This window comes from Pseudophryne corroboree, chromosome 2 (assembly GCF_028390025.1).
Source record: "Pseudophryne corroboree isolate aPseCor3 chromosome 2, aPseCor3.hap2, whole genome shotgun sequence".
Lineage (NCBI taxonomy): Eukaryota > Metazoa > Chordata > Amphibia > Anura > Myobatrachidae > Pseudophryne > Pseudophryne corroboree.
This window is the reverse complement of record NC_086445.1, coordinates 971,630,936-971,656,049: the sequence shown is the minus strand read 5'-3', so window position 1 is coordinate 971,656,049 and position 25,114 is coordinate 971,630,936. Positions and strand designations below refer to the sequence as shown.

The following is a 25,114-nucleotide window of genomic DNA, read 5'->3' as shown; positions in this document are numbered from 1 at the left end:
CAGTAGAGGGTAAGATATCCCTTATCGTATGAGATGACATCATAACCAACTGGCTCATTACACAGTATGCAATGATATCAGAACTCACAGTATAAACAGATATTGGACCTTTTTAGCAGAATGTGAAATTTTTGCAATCACATGTTGGAGCCGCCCATCGCAGAGCAATTGTCCTGCAGGATTTGAATTTTTTTGTGCTGAAAGTGCCGTCTGCTTGGAAGTGGATTGAGCAGAAAGTGCTGATACTTTTTTGCATTGGAATCATTATATGAAACATTGTACTGTATCAGCAATTTGCATACTTGTTTCAAAATTTGAAAAGGACAACTGTCTTTACTGAATGGCAGGCATAACTGAAATATAAAACTAACAGTTATAAGGTTCTACCATTTGCTGGGATCTTGTAACTATTTACTAACAGAAATTCTGCATGTTAATTATACTAATCAACTAATGAGGGATATATACGACTAACCTATCAATTGGATTGCAAAGAGACTGATCCTTTTGTGGCAGCTACTGTATATGATACAGTTTTTAGAATATATGATATATTTTTATTTTTAATATCTGAAAATGTATATGAATATCGATAATTAGCAATATTTGCATCGGCCGTGTGTTTTTTCTTTTTATATTACTTATGTGTGTAAATAAATGTTCTTAATATATATATATATATATATATATTTTATTTTATTTAACAAACAGCTCTTCATTTATATTTTTTAGAGTTAGCTGATGATCAGTTCGGTGTGCAGTCCACAAAAGGGAACCAGCACCATAAAATAAAGTTCAGTAATAGCAATTATAATATTCATATCATACTTGACTAGGTAGGGCACACAAATGGATTGTAACTGGAACAGGATACAATAATTATATAAGTAGGGGTTGATGTATTAGGCAATGAAAAGGGTGGAGAAGTGGTTATGGATCAATGGGTCGATAGTCAATAGGTCAACCACTATTGGTCGACATGGACATGGTCGACAAGGGAAAATGTTGACACATTTCAAAGGTCGAAACGGGACAGGTTGACACATGAAAAGGTCGACATGAGATTTCTGAATGTTTTTGGTGTCTTTTTTTGTGTAACATGACGGCGTACCCCAATTAGTGCACTTCCATAGCTGACTTCACTCGTTATGCTGCGCTAGGCACAGATTACTATTCCTAATCATAGTCACCATGGATGGTAACATATGAAAGAGTTAAAAATAAAAAAAGTTAAAAAGTCATGTCAACATTTACATGTGTCGATCTGGCCCAAGTTGACCTTTTTACTGTGTCGACCTTTTTCCATGTTGACCTTTGTCCATATTGACCAACCTACCATCCGGATACTTGGAGAAGTGGGCCAGTGGAGAAGTTGCCTGTAGCACCAATCATTTTAGAGATAACTACATTTTATAAAATAATAAGTAGATTATTAGTTGCTATGGGCAACTTCCCCACTGGTCCACTCTGCCACTCTCCTCACTGCTTGATACATTCACACATCCATATAAAACTGTAGTACAGCTCATATGCTATTTTCTATTGTTTTCTCTCTAAATAAAGGTTTGGGAGATATGAAGCTGATTTACTTTGACATCTGTTCAAAACCAGATAGTGGTGGGACTTCATTTCAGCCAGAGTAGTTTTTCACACATATACTGTGTTGCTGTTAGAGCTGCGCTCATGTTTTAACACTGTAATGCTCTTGTTACAGACTGGTCTAAATTGGCTACAGGTTGATCTATCGTAAACCTTCGAACATTTTTGTTTACAACCTGCCTATAACTGACAATTTAACAAATCAAACAGGCATGAAAATAAGGCTAGACCAACACCTCTGACTTGTGAAATGTTTCCTTACAACTGCATCACTGCACAATGTATAACACATAAGCAGTATAATGTCACAAACCTCCCGCTAGGCTAAAAACAGTCCTTGGTGATCGTCTGAATTATTTAAAATGACATTTATTGTGCCAGGCATGCTGGAAGCAATAAAGTTTTGTTTTGTTTTTTTTAAACTTGTGAAAAAGAACCACTATATTTGTTCCCTTGCAATATCTCATATCTCTATTATTTCAGACTACAATCGAATGACAGTTATATGAGTTAATCAACCACAAAAAAATGACAGTTCAATAAAGCTGAAGCGTCCAAAACAAAAGTAATAAATGCCTAATTTCCTTAAAATATACTTCTAACGTGTTTTGTACATATCAGCAGCAAACTACAGCAAAGGGAACAGCAGCAAAGACTAGGCAGCACCTTGTCCCCGCTGAGAAGCATTGTGATTAGCAAGGAACCTGTGAAGCGCATGGTTGAATCTTTGACAGGTGTCTTAACCTTGATAACAAGCCAGAACTCACTGCATCCTCCCAAAAAAAATCATTCCAAATGAAATCTGGATGCTCCAAATCCTTCCTTATAAATGTGCTCATAAAATGATCACAATCGCAGACAGTAAATGTATTGCTGAACCTCAGATTCTCCTTGTGTGGCTGCTGCATTTCAACAAACAAAACCAGCACTTTAAAGTAAAGTAATATCTATGCTCCTCGGGAGAAGGAGTTAGATAACTCTTGCAGTACGCTAATATATGACAATTTGCAAATATACACTATTAAATTATTATCTGCAGTGTTACAGTTTGCTTATATATGATGATTTGCAAATGCATTCTCACACTAAAGTAAATGCAACTAATACATTTGGAAATCACATTTGATAAAAAGAGTCGGACGCAGAGAAGTCTTGCAGCAAAATGCGGTTATGTAGATTACTGTAATGTCAAGGACACTGGTGGGTTGGAAGATATAAATCAAGTTGGTCTTTTAGGGACTGAGGGGACTATGTATTAAGCCTTGGAGAGAGATAAAGTGGGCGGAGATAAAGTACCAGCCAACCATTTCATTTCTTGGGGGAAATCAGCTATGAGCTGGAGGTGAACCATCCTAAATTGTGAATACACCCCACTGCCTAAGTTCTTTTGGTTAAGTGCTAGGGTTTTGAAGTGTTATTTTCTTTTGCTTTGGAGATTTATGTACTTTATTTCCTGTCCATTTGTAATCTTAGACTTTTTTTATAATCATTACTCTGATTATTTTGTTTGAATTGAAATATTATTAATTTTAGCATATTCTCTGTGTCTCTTGGTGAATCTGCGAGACTGTGAGGTCAAAGCTACATATTTCAGTGTAAGTGAGTGTGCAATTAATAATTCTGTATGTAAATAGTGTCAATACATTGATTTTTTGTGTTGCTGGTGGCAGTTACCATGTTTGATTAACCACATGTACTGAGGTAACCAGAAGTCACTGGTGGTGATTTTCAGACTGGAGAATTGGCCAACCAGTCATGAAAAATGTGGGTCCTGCTAACCCCCTTGTCCATGCTCACGTTCTATTCCTTCAGTGCCACCCCAGTCTGTTAGCCCTTCACCTTTAAGATTGTAAGTTCGCAAGAGCAGGGCTTTCTCCCTTCATGTGCCTTTCCTTCTATTACTTACACTTATAATCTTATAATCAATACTCCCTTTGATGGCAAGTAACCCCTGGTTTTCTGTATATACCTTGTACTTGTTCTATATTGAAGTATCAACACTTTTCTCATCTTGCTACTCTACTAGCTCTCTTCTTGACCCTATACCCTCACAAATAATTAAAGTTAAACCAAAATTCTGACCCTAATTCTCTCTCAAACTACAGTATCATCTCTCTGCTCCCATACCTCTCCAATCTACATGAGAGACTTGGCTACACTCGCCTTACAACATTTTCCTAACTCACACTTATTGGACCCACTTCAGTCATGCTTTCATTCACAACACTCCACAGAGAGAGCACTGACTAAAGTAGTGAATGATCTGGTCACTGCAAAGTCTAAAGGCCATTACTCACTTGTTATTTTTCTAGATCTCTCTGCTGCTTTTGACACCGCTGCCCACTCTCTTCTCATACAAGCACTACAATCCCTAGGTCTTCAAGACACAGGCTTTTCTTGGTTCCTGCCCTAACTATCTAATCACTCCTTCAGTGTCCACTTATCTGAATCCATCTCCTCTTTGCTACGTCTTTCAGTTGGAGTACTGCAAGGCTCAGTCTTAGGTCCTATGCTTTTCTCAATCTACTGTATACTTCATCTCTTGGTAAACTAATCATCTCTTTTGGATTTCAGTATCACCTGTACACAGATGATACTCAAATATTTCTATCCTCCCCAGAATTGTCTCTATCTGTATTGGTCTGTGTTACTGAATGCCTTTCTGCCGTTTCATCTTGGATGTCCTCTCACCACCTCAAATGTAATATTTCCAAAACAGAGTTAATTAAATTTCCACCAGCCAATAGTAGTTACCAACCTGATATTTTAATGACTGTTGAGAACTCGACAATCAATCCTACCCCCCAAGCTTGCTGCCTAGGTGTCATACTTGACTCAGAACTGTCCTTTGCTCCCCACATTCAATCTGTATCAAAATCATGTTACATGCTTATAAAAATGTATCCAAAATACATTCAAGACAAGACACTGCAAAAACTAATATATGCTCTTATTATCTCCTGCAATGATTATTGCAATAGTCTTCTTACTGGTCTTACCAAAAAGAAACTCTACAATCCAGTTTGAATGCAGCTGCAAGGCTAATCTTCCTTGCATTCCCTGAAAACTAACCTATTCAGGCAAGCTTATCGAATTCCAGAACCACTCACTCAACCTTCATAAGCTTCATAAGCTTTCCTATTCAATTAAAGCCCCTCTGTAAAGTCACACATATACTCACTTATCTTCTCTTCCATCACTTTCATTTCCTCCTGACCTTGTTTTATCATTGCTGTGTGGCCTTATCATGCAGCCCACCTAGATCCTTTGCAATCTGTTGGACAATTGCACAATATATATCACCTATCCTTGTGTATCAATGTCCATTTCCCTATAGATTGTAAACTTGCAGGCAGAGCCTTCCTACCTCTATGACTCTTTGATAATACCCAGTTTTCTTTTATCACTGTTTCCAATTGTAAAGCACAAGAGAATTTGCAGTGCTACATAAAAAACTGTTATACAGTAGCAATGGTACGGCACTCATATACACTTATTTTCAAAAGAAACTCATGGACACAGAGGTCTGATGTTCAACGTTTCAATCACCACAGGATTTTTGTCAAGAATACATGAAAGTCAGAACAAGCTTACCTTATACTCCCAAGAACACAGGTGGACACACACAGATTGGCCGCGTTCTCCAGCATGGGAGCCCAACCCGGTCATTGGCACGAACACACATGTGTCCATGAGTTTCTTTTGAAAATAAGTGTATATGAGTGCCACACCATTGATACTGTTTACTCATTCATTGTGAGGGCACTGAGACCAGCTACTGTCTATTGGTGGAGTGCCAGGTTTAATGTGCTATATATTGGTTCAATTGCTGAACAGGACCAAGGCACCCCCGCTCTGTTGTCCCTAAGGAACATTTGTTTGGACAAACGCTGTTCTATGAGCATGCACTTGATGATTGCTGCTACTGAACACATATTTTAATTGCACTGGCACTTTTTTATGTTGTTTTGCACTATTTTTATGGACACTACTGCAATTTGCACAGATTGACCTTGGATCTCTCTGGGGCTCATAATGACTGAGTCAGTGGATGTACTTGATGAACATTTTAACCCTTGCACCATGAACATATGATTGATCAAACTGAATCTCTCTCCAATGAAATTATCTACCGTGACCTCCTTAACCTTAAAAAATGTGAAATTGACTTCCATCTCCATGGGGTCTCACTGAGCAATTACTATCGTGCTAAACATATCCCAAGGGTCTTCAGAGTCCGTAATTGCCCGGCAATTGGTCATTTCGATCCTAACTTTTGTAAAAAAATGGATTAACATCCTAAATAAATGCTCATTTGACCTCATGTTGTTGGTTATCGAGCAATCAAAGAAAAAACATCTCACTATCCAGAGTAAAATCAGTGAGTTTGAATCAAAGCATTTATCCCGTCTCCAGATGGATACAGAGACTGACTGGCTTAATAAGTTAGGTAATCAAGTTACCATTTATAAAAGAGATGTACTGAAATTTAAAAGAGAGAAATTACAGAAAGTGAATCTTGATTATGAGCACCATCAAGTTTATAGGTGGTTAACGGGCAGAGACAACTTTAAAGGTGCCAGAGGCTCTGAACGTAAACCCTTTTTTCAGAAGAATCGTTACCCTAAAAATACTTTGGACACTGAATCTTTCCAAGAGGGTAATAGCTCAGCCAGTGAGACCGAAAAATTAAAAATCAATAGGAGAAATAAGAACAAGGAGGTCATCCCTTTAGCAGTAGCGACCAGAAAGATGGTCAGAATAGATCAAGAAGATTCAACAGGCGAGGGGGCCAGAATAGGTGTAAAAAACCCGAGCACAAAGTCACCAATACAATCAAGGAGGAAATAATCTTTAATTTGTCCTCGTATGAACTGAGTGCAAGCGAAACTAGCCTATTAACAAAAGGGATATCATTCATCCCGAAAGCCAAATTTGATGACTTTAGATGGCAAACAGAAAAATTTTGTTTGCACAGACAACTAAAGGTGAAACAAAAATTTAATAAAAAAGAATCTATTTCAGATCAATCCAATAAACCTAAGATACCAATGCAACTAAAGCATATACAGAAAAGATAAAATTTTGATCCTCCATCGAATAATGCATCTATTAAGACTTTCGTTCAGTTGTTGGACCAAGGAGTAACAGCAGGATCTAATAACAGGAAGCCCAAACATCCAAATCTGTCCCCTCATGAGCAGAAGGCTATTAAATCTTTAGCCAAGAATCATCAATTGGTAATCCACCCGGCGGATAAAGGGGGTGGTATAGTTCTCCAAGATCTACAAGACTATACCAATGAAATCAACTGCCAACTGAGTGATGAGGCGGTTTACCGAAAGTTGAATGGAGATCCAACTGCTCAATTCTCCCATGAGTTGCGGGAGGTATTAGTATATGCAAGAGATTCAAAACTTATTGATGAATCAGTTTTTGGTATTTTACTTCCAAAATTTCCAGTTATGCCACTCCTATATACACTTCCCAAGATCCACAAGGGCTTGTCGCCGCCACCAGGATGCCCTATTGTGTCGGCTACAAGCTCATTTCTGCAACCTACATCCATCTATTTGGACTCCATATTGCAACCACTGGTCCAAAAACATCCTAATTTCCTTCTTGATACCACATATTGTTGAATAAATTGAATTCTTTGGGCACTATTCCTGATGAAGCATGGTTGGTGACAGCTGAAGTTTCAGGTCTCTATACTGACATCCCTCATTGTGAGGGTATTAGGGCTGTATGAGAGCTACTGACCACTTATGGTGATTATGAGATCTCACATGTGAATATTTTGTTACAAATGCTAGAATTGGTACTAAGAATTTTTTCTTGTTCAATAGTAATATATATCTACAAGGGTGTGCCATGGGGTCTTCTGTGGCCCCCAGTTACGTAAATTCGTATATGTTTGGTATTGAGAATCTGTTGTTCTTTAGAAACTCTAGTATTGCTGATAAGATGCTACAGTATTTTATACTAGATTTATTGATGATCTATTTTTTATTTGGCTGGGTTCTGAATTAGAAATTAAAGCATTGTTAGTTGTACACAATGCATCTACATCGCCAGTCAAATTAACCTTTGAAATGAGTTCAAAAGATAAAGCGATGTCTTGTTAAGTAACAAAGATTCCAGACAGAATAGAGAGAGACTACATTGGGTTAATCAATTCAATGTCAGATCAACTGATATTAACCGGCTCTCAAAAAATCTGTGGCCAATCACCTCTTCAGATAAAGAATTGTGGCTTTCTCAAACATCTCTTATGTCATGTTATTCGTGCCCAAATAATCTGAGAGATGTATTGGTCAAAGCTGATATATCCGATTATCGAGTTGATGTAAGTAAGACTTTTCTGGCAAAAAAGAGAAACGGCTGTTTCAAATGTTCCTGTACCACATGTAATTTCCTTTTGACAGGTGATATGTTTTGCCACCCACATCTAGTCATTAAGTATAAAATTCTACATCAATTGACATGTGATAGTACACATGTAGTTTACCAACTGATTTGCCCATGTGGGCTGTCGTACATTGGGAAAACCCAGAGGAAATTTAAAGAAAGAATGAGCGCGCATCGCTCATCTATTCATTTGTCTTTAGCTAATGGGACGAGCAATCAGCCGGTCGCTCGCCATTTTCTTGTGGCCAAACACCCTCTTCACAGTTTAAGATATAGAATGATCGACCACATTCCTCCACTACGGGGAGGTGGCGATCGTAACTCATTATTGATGAGGAGGGAGGCAGAATAGATACATAGATTAAATGTTATTGCCCCTAAAGGGCTAAATGATATGATACCGTTCTCTAGCTTTGTTTAAAATTTGGATAAACCCTTTGTTAATGCATTTTGTACTAAGGGGGGTTAATAGTCCGCATTGCGGTGTTTATGAAGGATACATTATCACTATTGTATTATTTACTGTATTCTTATATATATATATATATATATATATATATATATATGTATATGTATCACTATTTGGTATTGATCTTTATATATGTTTAAAGATACAGTCTTTTTATAGATATGATCTGTGTTGCTCTGATGAGATCACTGGCTGATGTTTTGACTAGGGTCCCTCCTAAGCGAATACAGTATGTTAGTATGCTGTGTACTAGCATCATATTTACTCTCTCTGTTTAGCTGTTGCTATGACTACTTGTATCAGACATGCAGCATGTGTGTGCGCGCTGACGTCATGTGTCCACGCCAGTGACTGGGTCGGGCTCCCGCGCTGGAGAACGCAGCCAATCTGTGTATGTCCACCAGTGTTCTTGGGGTTATAAGGTAAACTTGTTCTGTATTTCATGTGTTCTTGACAAAAATCCTGTGTGGATTGAAACGAACATCAGACCTCTGTGTCCTTGAGTTTCTTTTGAAAACAAGTGTCTCTGAGTGCTGCACCATTGCTACTGTTTATTCATTCATTGTGAGGGCATCGAGACCAGCTACTGTCTATTGGTGGAGTGCCGTGTTTAATGTGTTTTATATATATATATATATATATATATATATATATACTGTCTCAAACTGTAAGTGTTTTTTTTCCTTGTTTCACTCATTTGTTTATGTACTCTGTAATTGGCGCTGCGGATCCCTTGCGGTGCCATATAAATAAAAGATAATAATAATAATAATAATAATAATAATAATAATAATAACAATAATAATAACCAGCTTCCTAACTGCTATGTTACAGGCTGTGTTTGAAAAATGACAGTTAGAAGCTGGTTGACTGGCACTTTATCTCCATCCACTGTACTTTCTCCAAGGCTTAGTGCACAGACCCTACACTCTCACCCTGGCTAGTTCCCATGTGAATATCTGGGTATGCCACTTTCTTCCACCACATTTACGTGGTGTTCGTCTGGTGAAATGCACAATACTTGAACATAGACATCCCAGAAAGACAACATGTTTCATCTATTTTTGGACTTTTTCAAGTATATTGGGGTATATGTAGTTAAAGGGTAGTAAGCTTTGGAAGTAGGCTGAATTGTAATTGGACCTATTCCAGTCTATTAACAAAAATCTTTATTAGTTAAAAACTGAGAGTCTATAACAAAGTTCCAATAAGATATATGCTTGAGTATCTAGCAGTATAGAGTGTGTTATTGTCTTTACTTATAGAAGAGAAACATCTACAGTAGTTTGTTAAAATAAACTTTATTGTTAAATTGCATATAAATGAGAATGATGAAAAGAAGGAAAACATGCCAGCTGCCCTACATAAGAGCTATTGACGTTACCACAGTCCTCTGCAAGACTTTGATTTTCATGATTATGAGATCATCTGCAGTTGCAAATCTTCATATAAAAGCCAATGGTATCAGCATAAATATTAATATAAACAATTGCAAACTGTTATTCATATATTAGAACACTGTATAGGAGATACTGGATTGACGGTGCTAATTTACTGCACAGTAAATACTGTCTTTTTAGCCCAATAGCATACTTGGGCTATCCAATTATAGCCCATTTTTAACCATGCTTTAAATGACCCATTTTTGGACAATAACTCGTGGGATCCGGGATAACTTCCTGGACCCATGTGTTATCGTGGAAAAACAGGTCTTGGAAGGCTGCTTATCAGGAATTATGTCCCATATCCCTGATAATTGCCTGCAATCAGGGCTAACTGAATAGCCCCTGGGGAATAATTAGCTGTGGTAATTTACTACAGCTAATAGGATACCCCCCTAAGAGTTATCTCACCCCTAGGAATGCAGATATGTTTAGCCCTTAATTAATAAATTATCAGAAGCACCCTGTTTTAGCTATTTCTTATATACCCTCAGGAGAGCAGATATTTTTACTTTACTATATAAAACCAGCAACAAGTCTTCTACAACCACTACCAGGGCTGGACTGGCCACTTGGCTCTTCTTGCAAATGCCAGAAGGGCCTAAGGCCTAATGGGTCAACCTGGCCTGAAAGCCTGGCTGAGCAGCTCCACCTCCCTGATGCTTGGCTGCCATGCAGAAAGAGATGTGGCTTGTCATGCCCCCATGATGTGATACCATGTCCCCACAAAACATGACCATGCTCCCTTTTGTTTTCCTGGGCTGAATTACAGCCACAATCCATCCCTGACTAATGGGGTGATTCAGACCTGAAAGCTGCTGTGCGTGTTCGCACAGTGGATGATCAGCAATAGACCGCGCCTGTGTATGCACCGCAATGTGCACCCATGTTGCCAAACAACAATAGGCATCTCCGAACAGCAACACAACCATTTGCATGTTGATTGACAGGAGGAGACCATTTGTGGGTGGCAACTGACCGTTTTCTGGGAGTGTCAGGGAAAACGCTGGCATTCCCAAGTGTTTTCAGGGAAGGTGTGACATCAGCTCCGGACCCGATCAGACCGTTCTTATCGCACTGTAGGAGTAAGTCCTGGGCTACGCACAGACTGGAAAAATCATTCAATGGTGAGTGACGTGCGAACGGATTTGCAGCTGTCCGCCGACTTAGGGATTTTTTAGTAGTTCGGCGTACACATTGGATCGCACACTTGCACGGTGAATTTATACTCCCCTTGGCCGGTGACTATCTGATCGCAGGACAGCAAAATTAGCAGCCCAGCAATCAGGTATGAATTAGGCCCAATATATAAGACTGACACAAGTACACAGATGCAACATCTTACTATTTTGTGGCATGTTGCATCACGACATACTGCATGACCTGCGAGCTGGCAATCGCATCCTTAATTCCTTTAGGAAAACACATTAAGGGCATACTTACCGACATTCTGGTTGACCCCTGCGGGAGGGGGGCAGCCAGGTTGGTCAAACAGGGCGCGTGGCCTCATCATGGGTGGGTGGTACATAGGTGTGGGCACACGATCCCATCATCATGGCCCCACCCCATGCTATTCAATGATGATTACGGCACAAAATAGCGTGGGTGGGAGTGGACTGTGATGATGCGCCTGCCCACATTGCAGGTTGTCTGAGGGCTGAGGATAAAGCAGCTTCAGTAGACTTGCCTGCCCTTCTGGGGCCAGGAGAGCCACCTGATTTTCAGGAGTCTCCCAGCCAATCCGGGAGAGTAGGCAAGTATGATTAAGGGGCAAATCAATTGTTGCATTGGAATGACATCTGCACACAGGCAACAGCACCCTAATTGGCTCATACATTGATCCTACATTGTGCATTTTACCTCAATGCACAGAAAAATGTGTGATGTAAGGTTGCCATGTGTACAGGAGAAGTGTGCACTGAACCCGTACCCCACACTGCAACATGAAATGTCCATAGTTGCCTACCCTTCCTCATTCTGCAGGAGACTCCCTGAAATACCAGCAATCTCCCTCACTCCCTGAATAGTCCAGCGATCTCCCTGATTGCACCGTATCCCCATTATGTAGCTATTACATTCTTGGGGGGGGAAATAAATCAGAGATAAATACATTCAAAAGGGATCATCAGCGCCATTTCCCTGCATTGGTTATAAGGCACAATGATCCCTATGCCTACATGCATTTTAAATTAGGTTTCTTGTGGCCACTTACCAGAGACGGCCATAGGCATAGGCAAACTAGGCAATTGCCTATGGCATTTGATATGCCTAGGGGCATCAGCAGCTTCTGCTGATTAAAATTATATGCAGCATGCCTATATTCTGTGTGTAGCATTTCATATGCAGATACAGCCACAGTCTCACACAGTATATAGGCATGCTGCATATAATTTTAATCAGCAGAAGCTGCTTGTGCATCCTAGCCACATAGCAATGCAAATAAGATGCATTTTCATTTAAAAAAATGTGCCTGACGTTTGCATTGAGGCAAGATTTATGAGGACACATCTGTATCCAAGCAGAGGCAGAGGTCACAGTGTTAGTGGCAGTGTGAGTGCTGTGTGAGGGCAGTGTTCGGAATATGTGTAAGGATCATTATGTGTGTTATGTAAAAATGCATTAATAATGTGTAATATATGTGTAAGGGGCAGTATGTGTGTCATTATGTGTTTAAGGGCATTAATAATGTGCGGCATATGTGTAACAGGGTACTACTGTATGTGTCGTTATGTGTATAGGGGCACTAATAATGTGCAGCAAATGTGTAGGGGGCACTATGGGTATCATTATGTGTATAAGGGCACTAATAATGTGCTGCATATGTGTAAGGGACATTATGTGTAAAAGGGCATTAATAAAGGTTGTCATAATGTGTAAGGCACATTATGTTTATAAGGACATTAATAATGTGTCTCATATGTGTTAGGGGCATTACTGTGTGGCATTATGTGTTTAAAGTGCTCTACTATGTGGCGTTGCGTATAGAAAGGACACTACTGTGTCGTCTAATGTGAATAAAGAGCAATAGGGTGTGGTGTAATGTGAATAAGGCGCAATTCAGTGTGATGTAATGTGAATAAGGGGCTCTACTGTGAGGAGTAACGTTTATAAGGTAAAGTGATACTACTGTGGTATGTAATATGAATTATGGAAACTATCGCATGATCAAATGTGAATAAAGTGCAGTACTGCGTGGCGTAATTGGAATTGGGGTTACTATTGTGTGGCCATGCCCCTTGCAGGCAAAAACACACCCCTTTTTGGGCTGTGCGCCAAATGTGCGAACTGTTCCTATTTAAAATATAGGGGGTACAAACACCAAAATAAGGACTGCTATGGATGAGGGGTGATGGTGCTGGGAAAGAAGTGCAAGGCCAGAGGCGGAACCAGTGGTGGTGCTAGGGGGCACCAGACAAAATCTTGCCTAGGGCATCATATTGGTTAGGGCCGGCTCTGCCACTTACAGTATATGGAACTTCTTGTAAAACACAATACACAAACAAATCCTGCAAAATATCTGTGTCTTTTCTTCAACAAATAGAGATTACTATTAAGTTTGGGGCTCATTTACATTTGGATGTAAGTCATTTTCATAACACGCCTCTCCGATGTACCTATACGCGCCCGCGCTTTTAGTTGTTACTTTCACAATCTCCCTGAAATGCATTTTCAAAAGTAGGCAAGTATGATGTAAGCTCACGTGTAATCAGGGACGGACTGGGGCTGAAAAATGCACATGTCAGGGGCGGGTGCACCATGAAAGGGGGTGCGCGGACATTACCCACAGGGGCATGCAGCGAGTCAAGGGGCCGTGGTCTCGCAGCACGCCTCCATTTGCATGGAGACGGGCATGGGGTTAAGGGGAGTGGCCAGACCAGAGAGCCGGAGGCTGCACTTTGCACGGCCTTCCAGACTCTCTGTGTGACAGGACTGGCCCGTTTGCCCATAGGCCCTTCTGGCATTTGCCAGAAGTTCCAGATGGGCAGTACAGCTCTGCGTGTAATTAGGTTGACCCATACATGCTACAGTATACAGTGTTGTAGATGAGAAACTGAATTCTGTAAAGAGTCCATGCTGTATTGTATTCTCTTATTCTCTTTGGTTCTATAATGCGGATAAAATGTAGTTCATTCAGAACAATAATACTGCTGTGTATGACAGTAATAAAAAATATTAAATCCAGTTAATATAAGAACTTATATTTGACATGTCTTCAAAGCAACATGTTTCTCTGACCATTTTTTCTTAAAAAACATAATTTGCCGACCAGTAGAGGGCACTGTTACCATACAATACATTGCACATCACACGTAGAATAAAATGTAGTGCATAAATCTCAGCAGCAATGCTTTGCATTGTAAAGTAAAAATATATTGAAAAGCAAAAAATAAAAATAAAACATACCAAAATATAATGAGGAAAAGTATCTTATGCAGACAACTGCTTCTCGCTGATGTCTACAAATTTACAAGAACCACATTTTAAATATTAAAATAATCAGTGAAACATGAGATGAAATAATCCTCAAATGTTAATTACTACAGTACAGTGTACTGACTTGTGATAGTAACTCAATACTCCTCATTCTCATCAATCTTTTACACTCGTAAATGTCATCCAGTAAACCTCAATATTCATACTTACCCTACTTTGTGTGCCATCACTAATCTTCGGTATCTGGATGACAGATCGACCATAATTAGGTCGGCAGTCAATAGGTCAACCACTAGTGGTCGACATGGTTAGGTTAAATTGTCAAAGATAGACAGTGCCTATTGTCGACAGGTACAAAAGGTTGTCAGGTGACAATGGTCGATAGTTTTTTGGGGTTTATTTTAATTTTTTTCAATGTTTTCATACATTACCATCCACATGGACTACGATTAGGAACAGTAACCTGTGCCGAGAGCAGTGGTAGATGAGCAAGGCACCTTTTACAAAGCATGGCGGACAGAGCAAGCCATGCGAGGGGACGTGGTAGAATAATTGGGGTTCCCTGTACTCTTACGAAGAAATCGACACCCACAAAATGAAAACATTTGGTGTTGACCTTTTTTTGTGTGGACCATTGGTCATGATGACCTTTTCTCACGTTGATCATTTGTCCCTGTTGATCTTTTCTGGTGTCGAACTTTTCACCATGTTGACCTTTCTTATGTTGACCTTTTCTTCATGTTGACCTTTGCCACGTCGACCAATAGTGGTCAACCTAATGACTGTCAATCTAATTAGTGTTGACCCTACAATCCATACCCCTCATCTCCATCACTCGATATCATACATTATGTATCACTTGATGCCCATCGAGCATTCATTACCCAATGTTCATCATGAACCACTCATCACACACCACTGAAAATACTCTAAAAATACTTACCTACTCATAATTTTACCTAAATAATAATTGACAGTGGTCTGTTCCGTATTCGTCATGCACACTGAGAGCTGTGGCACACCTCCACACCCAAGCTACAGAAATGGAATGGATTACCAGGAGAGAAGAGTTGGACCATTGCGTCTGCAACGTCGGTAGCTATAATAGGAAGGGGCAGGATGGGGGCAGAGTAGGGGCTAGCTGGGGTGCCAAATTACTCGTTTAATATATTTGTGTGACTGACACAGGGTTATGTTTTAAAATTGACACTCCACCTTGAGGGAAACTGTGATTATAATGCTTAATAATACCCCTTTTACACCAGCAGCATATAACATGGGTTATTGCACATGAACGTGCATAACCCGTGCTGCTGCTCAGTGTAAACGGGCAGAGTTGGAATAATCCAGGTCGAGTGACCCGGTATTCCAACTCGGGTAGTTTGCAGGGTTGAACACGTGTTCAACCCGGCAAACTATTCAGTGTAAACGGGAGCCGGATCGCGCGACCCGGCTTCCGGTTTACACTCTATGTGCGGGCGCGCCGGGCAGCGCTTGGAGATCATGTGATCTCCAAGCGCCGCTCCTGTCGCGTCACCGGCAACGTCACCAACCCGGCAATATGCCGGGCAGGTGACACCGGTCTCAAAGGGGGCTGACGCGGGTCGCAGCCGGGTAGCACCCGCGTCAGTGCTCCCGGCAGCGACCCGCTATAGTGGTGTAAAAGCGGTAAAACAGTATATATGGTGCACTTAGATATACAAATATAATTTGCAGAAGCAAATATACTGCCAACCCAATAATTACATTGCCAACCTAACATCAATGTTGTTAGGTTGGCAAACCAGAAATGTAATACACAAGTACTGTATTACATTTGAAGTTCAAAGTTAATATATGTATCCTTTAACTCTAGTTCATTCTATGTTAAGATCTATTTAAATTTAAATGAAGGCACTATTAGCATTATGGCCTACTGTCCGGGAATGTCCAAAAGAATACCAAATTATGGCTAGCCCTCATGGATCCTCGGAGGACAAAAACAACCTTCAGGTTCTGGCCCAGGGGCTTAATGACGCAAATTGGTATGAATTGCGGTACTGAATGGTAAGAATGGGACTTGATAATCACATCATCATTCTAACCTATCAAAAACCTCCCATAAGCAAAGCATACAATATCTGCAAATATGATCATTAGTACATAACAGACTTACCAAACACCTGTAGAAATGATTGCTTTTCTGTGAATCCCGCTTTGTTGGTGGCTCTGCAGATGTAGGACCCAGCATCACTGTTTATAATGTTTTTAATGGTTAATTCGGTATTGTCTTCTCTTAATGAGTACTTGTCATTTTCTTCTATCAGTCTTCCATTCCTATACAAGTAACCAGGAAACAATTACTTACAAAATGAAAGTTTTGGCTTTATCAGGAAAACAAATATTAAAATGAAATTTCAAGTCAGGAATATATTCTACCTGTATGCATAAAAGGTCTACAAATTACTCTTTCCTGTAAATAGGAGTCAATTGACTTTTCCCCCTTACATTTCTACAGTAACAGATATTGGTCCGGATATAATGACGCCCGAATTTGGCACCCGTGTGGGATGCCAGCCAAACTCGGACATTTTTTTAAAGGAGCAATCACTCACAAGACAAAACGAGACATTACATCCAGTTACTAAACTACAGAGCCCATTGCTTAGAGGGTGCCAAAACTCAGGGTGTGCCCAATGCTCTGAATGAGTGGTGTAATATTATTCATTTATTGTTTAAAATCCCCCAGTGGTACAGTATGCCCACACAAATGGCAGATGGAACCGCATGATTGGGAGCACCAGACCTGATGGAAACCCCACTACCAAATGGTGTGGGGTGCTGATAATGATGCTCACAGGGCTTATGGCAGTCCTGCAGCATTTGGTATGGTAAGCCAGCAGCTGGGATCCTGGCAGTCAGCATACCGAATGCCAGCAGGGGGGCGAGCGCAACGAAGCCCCTTGCGGGCTCAGTATGAGTGTCGTGGGAATAGCCCCTGTGAGCCGGGATAGCCCCTTGCGGGCTCAGTATGAGTGTCGTGGGAATAGCCCCTGTGAGCCGGGATAGCCCCTGTGAGCCAGTATGCGTGTCTTGGGAATAGCCCCTGTGAGCCGGGATTCTTGATGTTGGCATTGTCAGTGGTCGGGATTCTGGCGTTGGTAACCTGACTGCAGGGATCCTAACTGCCGGCAATGTAACCGAATCCCGTCCTGCCATTACTGGGCACATGAAATTCATATACTTTTGTTTAACCCAAACTATTCTGCTTTTTAATATTTATTTACAAGGAAACCTTGCTCAGTGTTCTTGAGTTGGAGTCATATACGACAGTGCTCAATTTACTCCATCAAGCAAGCACTCATATTACGTCAGCACAGAATGCTCGCTCATTATATCAGATACCAATACACAAATTCCATTGTCCTTGTTTAACTACAAATCCTGACTCCTGTGCTGCAGACACTATGCAAGCCACCAATCACTGACGTAAATGCCAACCTCCAGTACCTGTGCCAACAAATTATTCCTGCTGTCAGTGCTCCAAACATTACATCAACCAGCAGGGCTTGTACTGTATCATTCATCTTCAGGTTAAACCAGTCTTCTTTGATCTACATTACTCATTTTCCTAGTGACCCCATAAGTAATAGTTTCAACAATATATTATCAATTAGCACTCTATATTATACCAGCTTCCAGTGCCCCTAGAGTCCTCCTCCACCCAGGTATTCAAGACCTCATAAAGAAATAAAGAACATGTAAGTGCGCAGTCAGCAGCAGCTGGTAGGGGGATGGTCAGTTCCCCAATAGACTAAAGAAGAAAAGACACAGGATACCAGCGCTGGCTGTACAAATTATAAAAAGATGGTTTGCTGAATAAAAAATAACAATTTATTAAACCATTAAAAAACAGGAATCGATTCCTATTATCTGATAGATAACACTTGTGATCATAATCTCTCCCTGGATGAGATATATTAAAAGTCCACTCTTCTCTGAGACATATGTTATTAAGGCTAGGACAATCTCCAGATGGCACTCACTGTAACAGAAATAGTTACCAGTTCCACATTAGACGTATATGATGGCATCAGCTTTAGGAAGAGTCCATTGCTAGCTGCAGGTGTGGATCGGTCTTTATTTGTAGTAATTTCCCAGTGATAGGAACAGTGTCCAATTGTAGCCAAAAGTATCAGAGTCCCAATGTAATGTCAGAGAGTGGTGTCCAGGTAGGTGAGTAGGCTCAACGCGTTTCGCTGGCAACAGAGTGATCCAGCTTCCTCAGGAGCATAAGTTCAGTGTATATTAGGTGTCTATTTATACCCTTCTTAATAGATTGATAACCTGCACCTGTTCAGTGCTTAATTAAAAACACAGCAAACCGTCTAAAAATATACATTTAAAAACAGAGTATCATAACATTCTACTCCTTCCATCAAGGTGAATCTCACCCTAAAACGAGTATTGATACTATAATTGAACATAAAACTAAATTCAAGTAAAGCCGGTCACGTGATACTATGTAGCACATGATCCGAATTTACTATAATCCCATTGGTCCAACTGAAGCACGTGATCCCGGTCACGTGATCGGAGATTCTGTTATTCCCTTCTTGGGAAGTACTCGATGCTGTTTCTAGAATTTAAAAGGACGTTCTTAACACACGTGACTCAAATCCTCAATCACGTGACCACGATCCCATTGGTCCTTTTTAGCCACATGACGGGAGTCACGTGATACGGACATAAATCCCCTTCACATAGAGTACTGGACATTCTTTCTATACCTATGTATTCCCTACACGTCACCCAAATCCCCCAATCACGTGACCACAATCCCTAGAAGAGATACATTGTATATTAAATATTGAACCTAATTTATACCATGACTAAAATCATTCCCATAATCCCCTACATTCGATCATCAATATTTGTGTCAGTGGACGTTTTCTTTTTGGCAAATTATGGATCTAGCCAAAATCCTCATACATTCAAGTATGATTATAGATGTGAAGAAAGGTTTATCGCAACAGTATGGGGAAAATATACACACATACATAGATGTACACAGCATGTCTATGTGCCCATACACAAATGTGTATACGTGTCTCTACCACAAATGCTGTCTCTATAGAGACCTGCATGTATATAAATACACAAATCATATCAACATATAAACTCATTTAAAAATACCAGCATATGTATAATTTTCAGTTGGTGAATATGTAATTCTCAAAGAGTACAAACTTTCCAGATGTTTTATATATATATATATATATATATATATATATAAAAAAATATGTACACATACATACATACATACATACATATATATATATAAAGAACGGTAGTTTATAAATATCGACCCCAATCTGGCAGTTGTAATAAATATATATATACATAAAACTGTATTTCTTATAATAATAATAATAATAATAATAATAATAATAATCATCTCAGTAATATGATTTAATCCAATTTATTTGTCAGAAAATTATATAGATGGGACTACACTTTAACCTTTTTTAGTATACTTAAATGAACTCTATATTCTAATACTACATCCAAAGGGTGAAGAACTCCAATTATTAGGACCGGAACAAAGCATAAATCTCTAATTAGAGAACCGAATTTAATTCAATTGCTTCATTAAGTCCATCTGGATGTAAAGAATTAAACTTCAACATCCAGAAGACTTCTCTCCGACAGAGCTTATTGAATCTATCACCTCCTCTATCTGTGGGGGCAATATATTCAAGACAGGTTATTGAGAGACATGCAGGATTGTTGTTGTGTTCATTAGAATAATGTCGTGATACACTATGGGCCATATATTTGCGTATTATGTTCCGTCGATGTTCCATGAATCGTATATGCAACAATCTTGTGGTTCGTCCTACGTAATTCAAACCACACCCACATGTCAACATGTATATCACGAATTTGGAGTCACAGTTTAGAAAGGATTTCAAATAATATTTTTCATTAGAGAATGGGATTGAAATAAAGGTAGTTTTACTTTCCATATGGTGACACATAGTGCATCTACTCTTTCCACATTTATGGAAGCCTAAAGGTTTCTTTGTCAACCAACTTGTGCCTTCTCTATTTTTCTCTATTGTTGGAATTTTGAGGAAACTAGGGTCCAGTATAGTTTTTAAAGCCCTGTTTTTTCTGTATATAACCTGTGGTTTATTAGGTAAAAGACTCCCAAGATGTTGTCATGTTTCAATACTCTATAATTTCTTTCAATTATGGTTTTAATCTCTTTCGCACAATTATTATATTTACAAATAAAGGCCATCTCTCTCTCTTTTGTATCCTGTTTCTCCATCTTTTTAGAAGAGGGTGGGTGAAGTAGATCTTGTCTATTCATGTTGAGCGCTTCTTCTAGAGCCTTATTCAAAAGATTAGGTGGATAGTCCTTATTTCTAAGAGATTCTAAAAGTTTGTTAGCTTGTGATTCAAACGTTTCTATATCAGAACAATTGCGTCTAAGACGCATTAGTTGCCACCTGGGTATATTGTTTTTGCATGGTGTATAGTGGGCACTCTTGTAATGTAGATAAGAGTTAGTATTAACTGGTTTGACAAAATTGGATGTTATTATTTGGTTGTCCTTGATCTGAAGGGTCACATCCAGAAAGTTCATACAGCTCCTGTCATAAGAGTGAGTGAAGGTAAGGTTGTGTGAGTTGGATTGAAGACTAGTGACAAAGGAAGAAGCAGAAAGAGAATCCCCATCCCAAATAATAAATACATCATCTATGTATCTACCATAGAAGACCAGGTTCGCTTCCCAGTCAGCACACCACACATGGGTGTCCTCAAAGTCACCCATGTACATATTAGCATAACTGGGAGTGAACCTGGTCCCCATGGCAGTGCCTGTAAGCTGCAAATAATACTGTTGATTAAAAATAAAATAATTATGTGAAAGAATAAATGTGATGCATTGTATAAGAAAGTCTTGGTGTTGTTTATCCAAAGTTTGTGCTCTATTAAATAATTTGGAAATAACTTGTGAACCCATAATGTGGGGGATGTTAGTATAGAGTGCTTGTACATCCAGTGTCAGGAACGCATATGTTTCCTTCCACTGGAGATTCTGTATTTTATTCAAAAAATCTTTAGTGTCTCTTAAGTGTGATCTTAATAAAGATACTTGTGGTTGAAGAAATGAATCAATATAAAAAGTAAGATTAGAGGTGAGAGAGTTAATGCCTGAAATAATGGGACGCCCAGGAGGTGCAGTGAGAGATTTGTGAATCTTAGGAAGAAAGTAAAAGGTAGGAGTGGTGGGGAAGTGCGGGAACAGAAACCGTAATTCTTCCCTGGATATGACCCCCAGGCCAAGGCCATAGTCCAATAATGTTTTGAGTTCCTGTGTAAACTTCAAAGTGGGATCTTGAGCAAGAATACTGTAAAATTGTTTATTTTCTAATTGACTCAGGGATTCCTTCAGATAGTATGACGTGTTCATGATAACTAGGCCTCCGCCTTTATCTGCCTCTTTAATTGTTATTGATGTATCCTGTGTCAGTTCTTTAATGGCTCTTTTTTTCCTGTCTAGTAAGATTAGAAGAAAATTTTGATAATGGTCTAGAATTATTTTGTCCTACCAATTCTTTGAAGTCTTCCAGTGTGATCTTATAAAATGATTCTATACAACTACTCTTAGCCGAAATAGGAAAAAATTCCGACTTCACTTTAAATTTAGAGTTCTCTTTTTTTGTATCATATAATTTTATCTCATTCCCACCTGAGTCTATTGGTACATGATTCTCCTCCCACAGTTCTTCCAGTGTTGTGAGCAAAGGATAATCTGAACTGTCCAGAATAATAGGTATAGAGACATCTCCCTAAAGTATTAGATTTTTCTGAGCAAAATACCTTTTTCTACAAAAAGTGTGAATGTACCTGTTGAGGTCAACATAAAGATCAAAAATGTTGGGACTACTTGTTGGAGAAAATTTGAGTCCTTTCTCTAATAAAGAGTTCTGATCTAGACAGAATTTTATCCGATAAATGGAAAACAGTAGGCTTGGATCTAGATTCAATGTTAGTTAAAACCTCCTTGGATTTTAGTGTCCTACCTCCTCCTCCGCTACATCCTCTATGCTTAAATCTGTTTCTTTTGGGGGTAGCTCGCTGTTCGGTGTCCGTTGTCCACCTCACATTGGTTTTGGGGCATGCTCCTAAAAAAGCACCCTTTTGTTCATAATTCTCAGTAGCTCTGGAAATGTATCTCTCACTGCCCTTTCCCATCTCTAAACTAGTATTCCTATATCTATTCATATTTGGTCTTATAGGTGAATCTATATCACTATCTCGTGCATCCATCAATGGTTGAAATCTATTGTGATGTGTGAAGTCCCGTTGTTTGTGGGTGTATTGATCTCGTCCATGTGTTTTATAAGTGCCCTGATAGGTATTCCATTTGTATTGAGTGGTATTTTCTATAGATCTCTGTTTCTGTCTATACGTGCGAACTGAATCGTTCTCGTAATCATACAGATCACGTTTAAACTTCTTTTGTTTTGTCTTCATGAGACTTTGTTCAAATTTTATAACTCTCTCATTCACAGCTCTATCTTTCCTCTCAAATGGTTCCTCATTTTTATATTTATCCATAGTTCTCTTAAGTTCCTCGATTTCTTTTTCAATCAAGGATACCTTATCATCCCTGTACCTGATAATTAATTTCATTAGTTCCAGGGAACAGTTATCCAATAATTGGTCCCATTCCATCTGATATTTAAAATTGTCATGAACAATAGATGATTTAAAGAGTTGGAGACCTCTAGGGATCATTTTTTTGTTTACATATTGTTGTAAATTGACACTGTCCAACCAATTTTTGGATTCGGCTTTGAGAAGATTTTCTAATCTATGGAAATCTCTAGTCAAATCTGGTTTATCGGGTACAAATGATTAAGCATTAGAATCCCCTAGTTTCCTCAAAATTCCAACAATAGAGAAAAATAGAGAAGGCACAAGTTGGTTGACAAAGAAACCTTTAGGCTTCCATAAATGTGGAAAGAGTGGATGCACTATGTGTCACCATATGGAAAGTAAAACTACCTTTATTTCAATCCCATTCTCTAATGAAAAATATTATTTGAAATCCTTTCTAAACTGTGACTCCAAATTCGTGATATACGTGTTGACATGTGGGTGTGGTTTGACTTACGTAGGACGAACCACAAGATCGTTGCATATACGATTCATGGAACATCAACGGAACATAATACGCAAATATATGGCCCATAGTGTATCACGACATTATTCTAATGAACACAACAACAATCCTGCATGTCTCTCAATAACCTGTCTTGAATATATTGCCCCCACAGATAGAGGAGGTGATAGATTCAATAAGCTCTGTTGGAGAGAAGTCTGGATGTTGAAGTTTAATTCTTTACATCCAGATGGACTTAATGAAGCAATTGAATTAAATTCGGTTCTCTAATTAGAGATTTATGCTTTTGTTCCGGTTCTAATAATTGGAGTTCTTCACCCTTTGGATGTAGTATTAGAATATAGAGGTCATTTAGGTATACTAAAAAAGGTAAAAGTCTATATAATTTTCTGACAAATAAATTGGATTAAATCATATTACTGAGATGATTATTATTATTATTATTATTATTATAATTATTATAAGAAATACAGTTTTATGTATACATATATTTATTACAACTGCCATATTGGGGTCGATATTTATAAACTAACTTTCTTTATATATATGTATGTATGTATGTATGTATGTGTATATATATATATATATATATATATAACAGCTGGAAAGTTTGTGCTCTTTGAGAATTATATATTCACCAACTGAAACTTATACACAAGCTGGTATTTTTAAATGAGTTTATATGTTGATATGATTTGTGTATTTATATACATGCAGGTCTCTATAGAGACAGCATTTGTGGTAGAGACACGTATACACATATGTGTATGGGCACATAGACATGCTGTGTACATCTATGTATGTGTGTATATTTTCCCCATACTGGGATTATGGGAATGATTTTAGTCATGGTATAAATTAGGTTCAATATTTAATATACAATGTATCTCTTCTATGGATTGCGGTCACGTGATCGGGGGATTTGGGTGACGTGTAGGGAATACATAGGTATAGAAAGAATGTCCAGTACTCTATATGAAGGGGATTTATGTCCGTATCACGTGACTCCCGTCATGTGGCTAAAAAGGACCAATGGGATCGTGGTCACGTGATTGAGGATTTGAGTCACGTGTGTTAAGAACGCCCTTCTAAATTCTAGAAACAGCATTGAGTACTTCCCAAGAAGGGAATAACAGAATCTCCGATCACGTGACCGGAATCACGTGCTTCAGTCGGACCAATGGGATTGTAGTAAATCCCGATCACGTGCTACATAGTATCACGTGACCGGCTTTACTTGAATTTAGTTTTATGTTCAATTACAGTATCGATACTCGTTTTAGGGTGAGATTCACCTTGATGGAAGGAGTAGAATGTTATGATACTAACTATGTTTTAAATGTATATTTTTAGACAGTTTGCTGTGTTTTTAATTAAGCACTGAACAGGTGTAGGTTATCAATCTATTAAGAAGGGTATAAATAGACACCTAATATACAGTGAACTTAAGCTCCTGAGGAAGCTGGATCACTCTGTTGCCAGCGAAACGCGTTGAGCCTACTCACCTACCTGGACACCACTCTCTGACATTACATTGGGACTCTGATACTTTTGGCTACAATTGGATACTGTTCC

General features: G+C 39.0%; 1 protein-coding gene across 5 annotated transcripts in view; it reads right to left on the bottom strand.

The window, feature by feature from the left end:
• NCAM2 (neural cell adhesion molecule 2) overlaps positions 1 to 25,114 on the bottom strand; it is a 483,276-nt gene that overhangs the window by 210,007 nt on the left and 248,155 nt on the right. For all 5 annotated transcript variants that reach the window (XM_063956367.1, XM_063956366.1, XM_063956368.1 and 2 more), the window contains one exon: positions 16,511 to 16,671. In XM_063956367.1, coding sequence (XP_063812437.1) covers positions 16,511 to 16,671 — 161 coding nt within the window. The remainder of the gene's footprint in view (positions 1 to 16,510; positions 16,672 to 25,114) is intronic.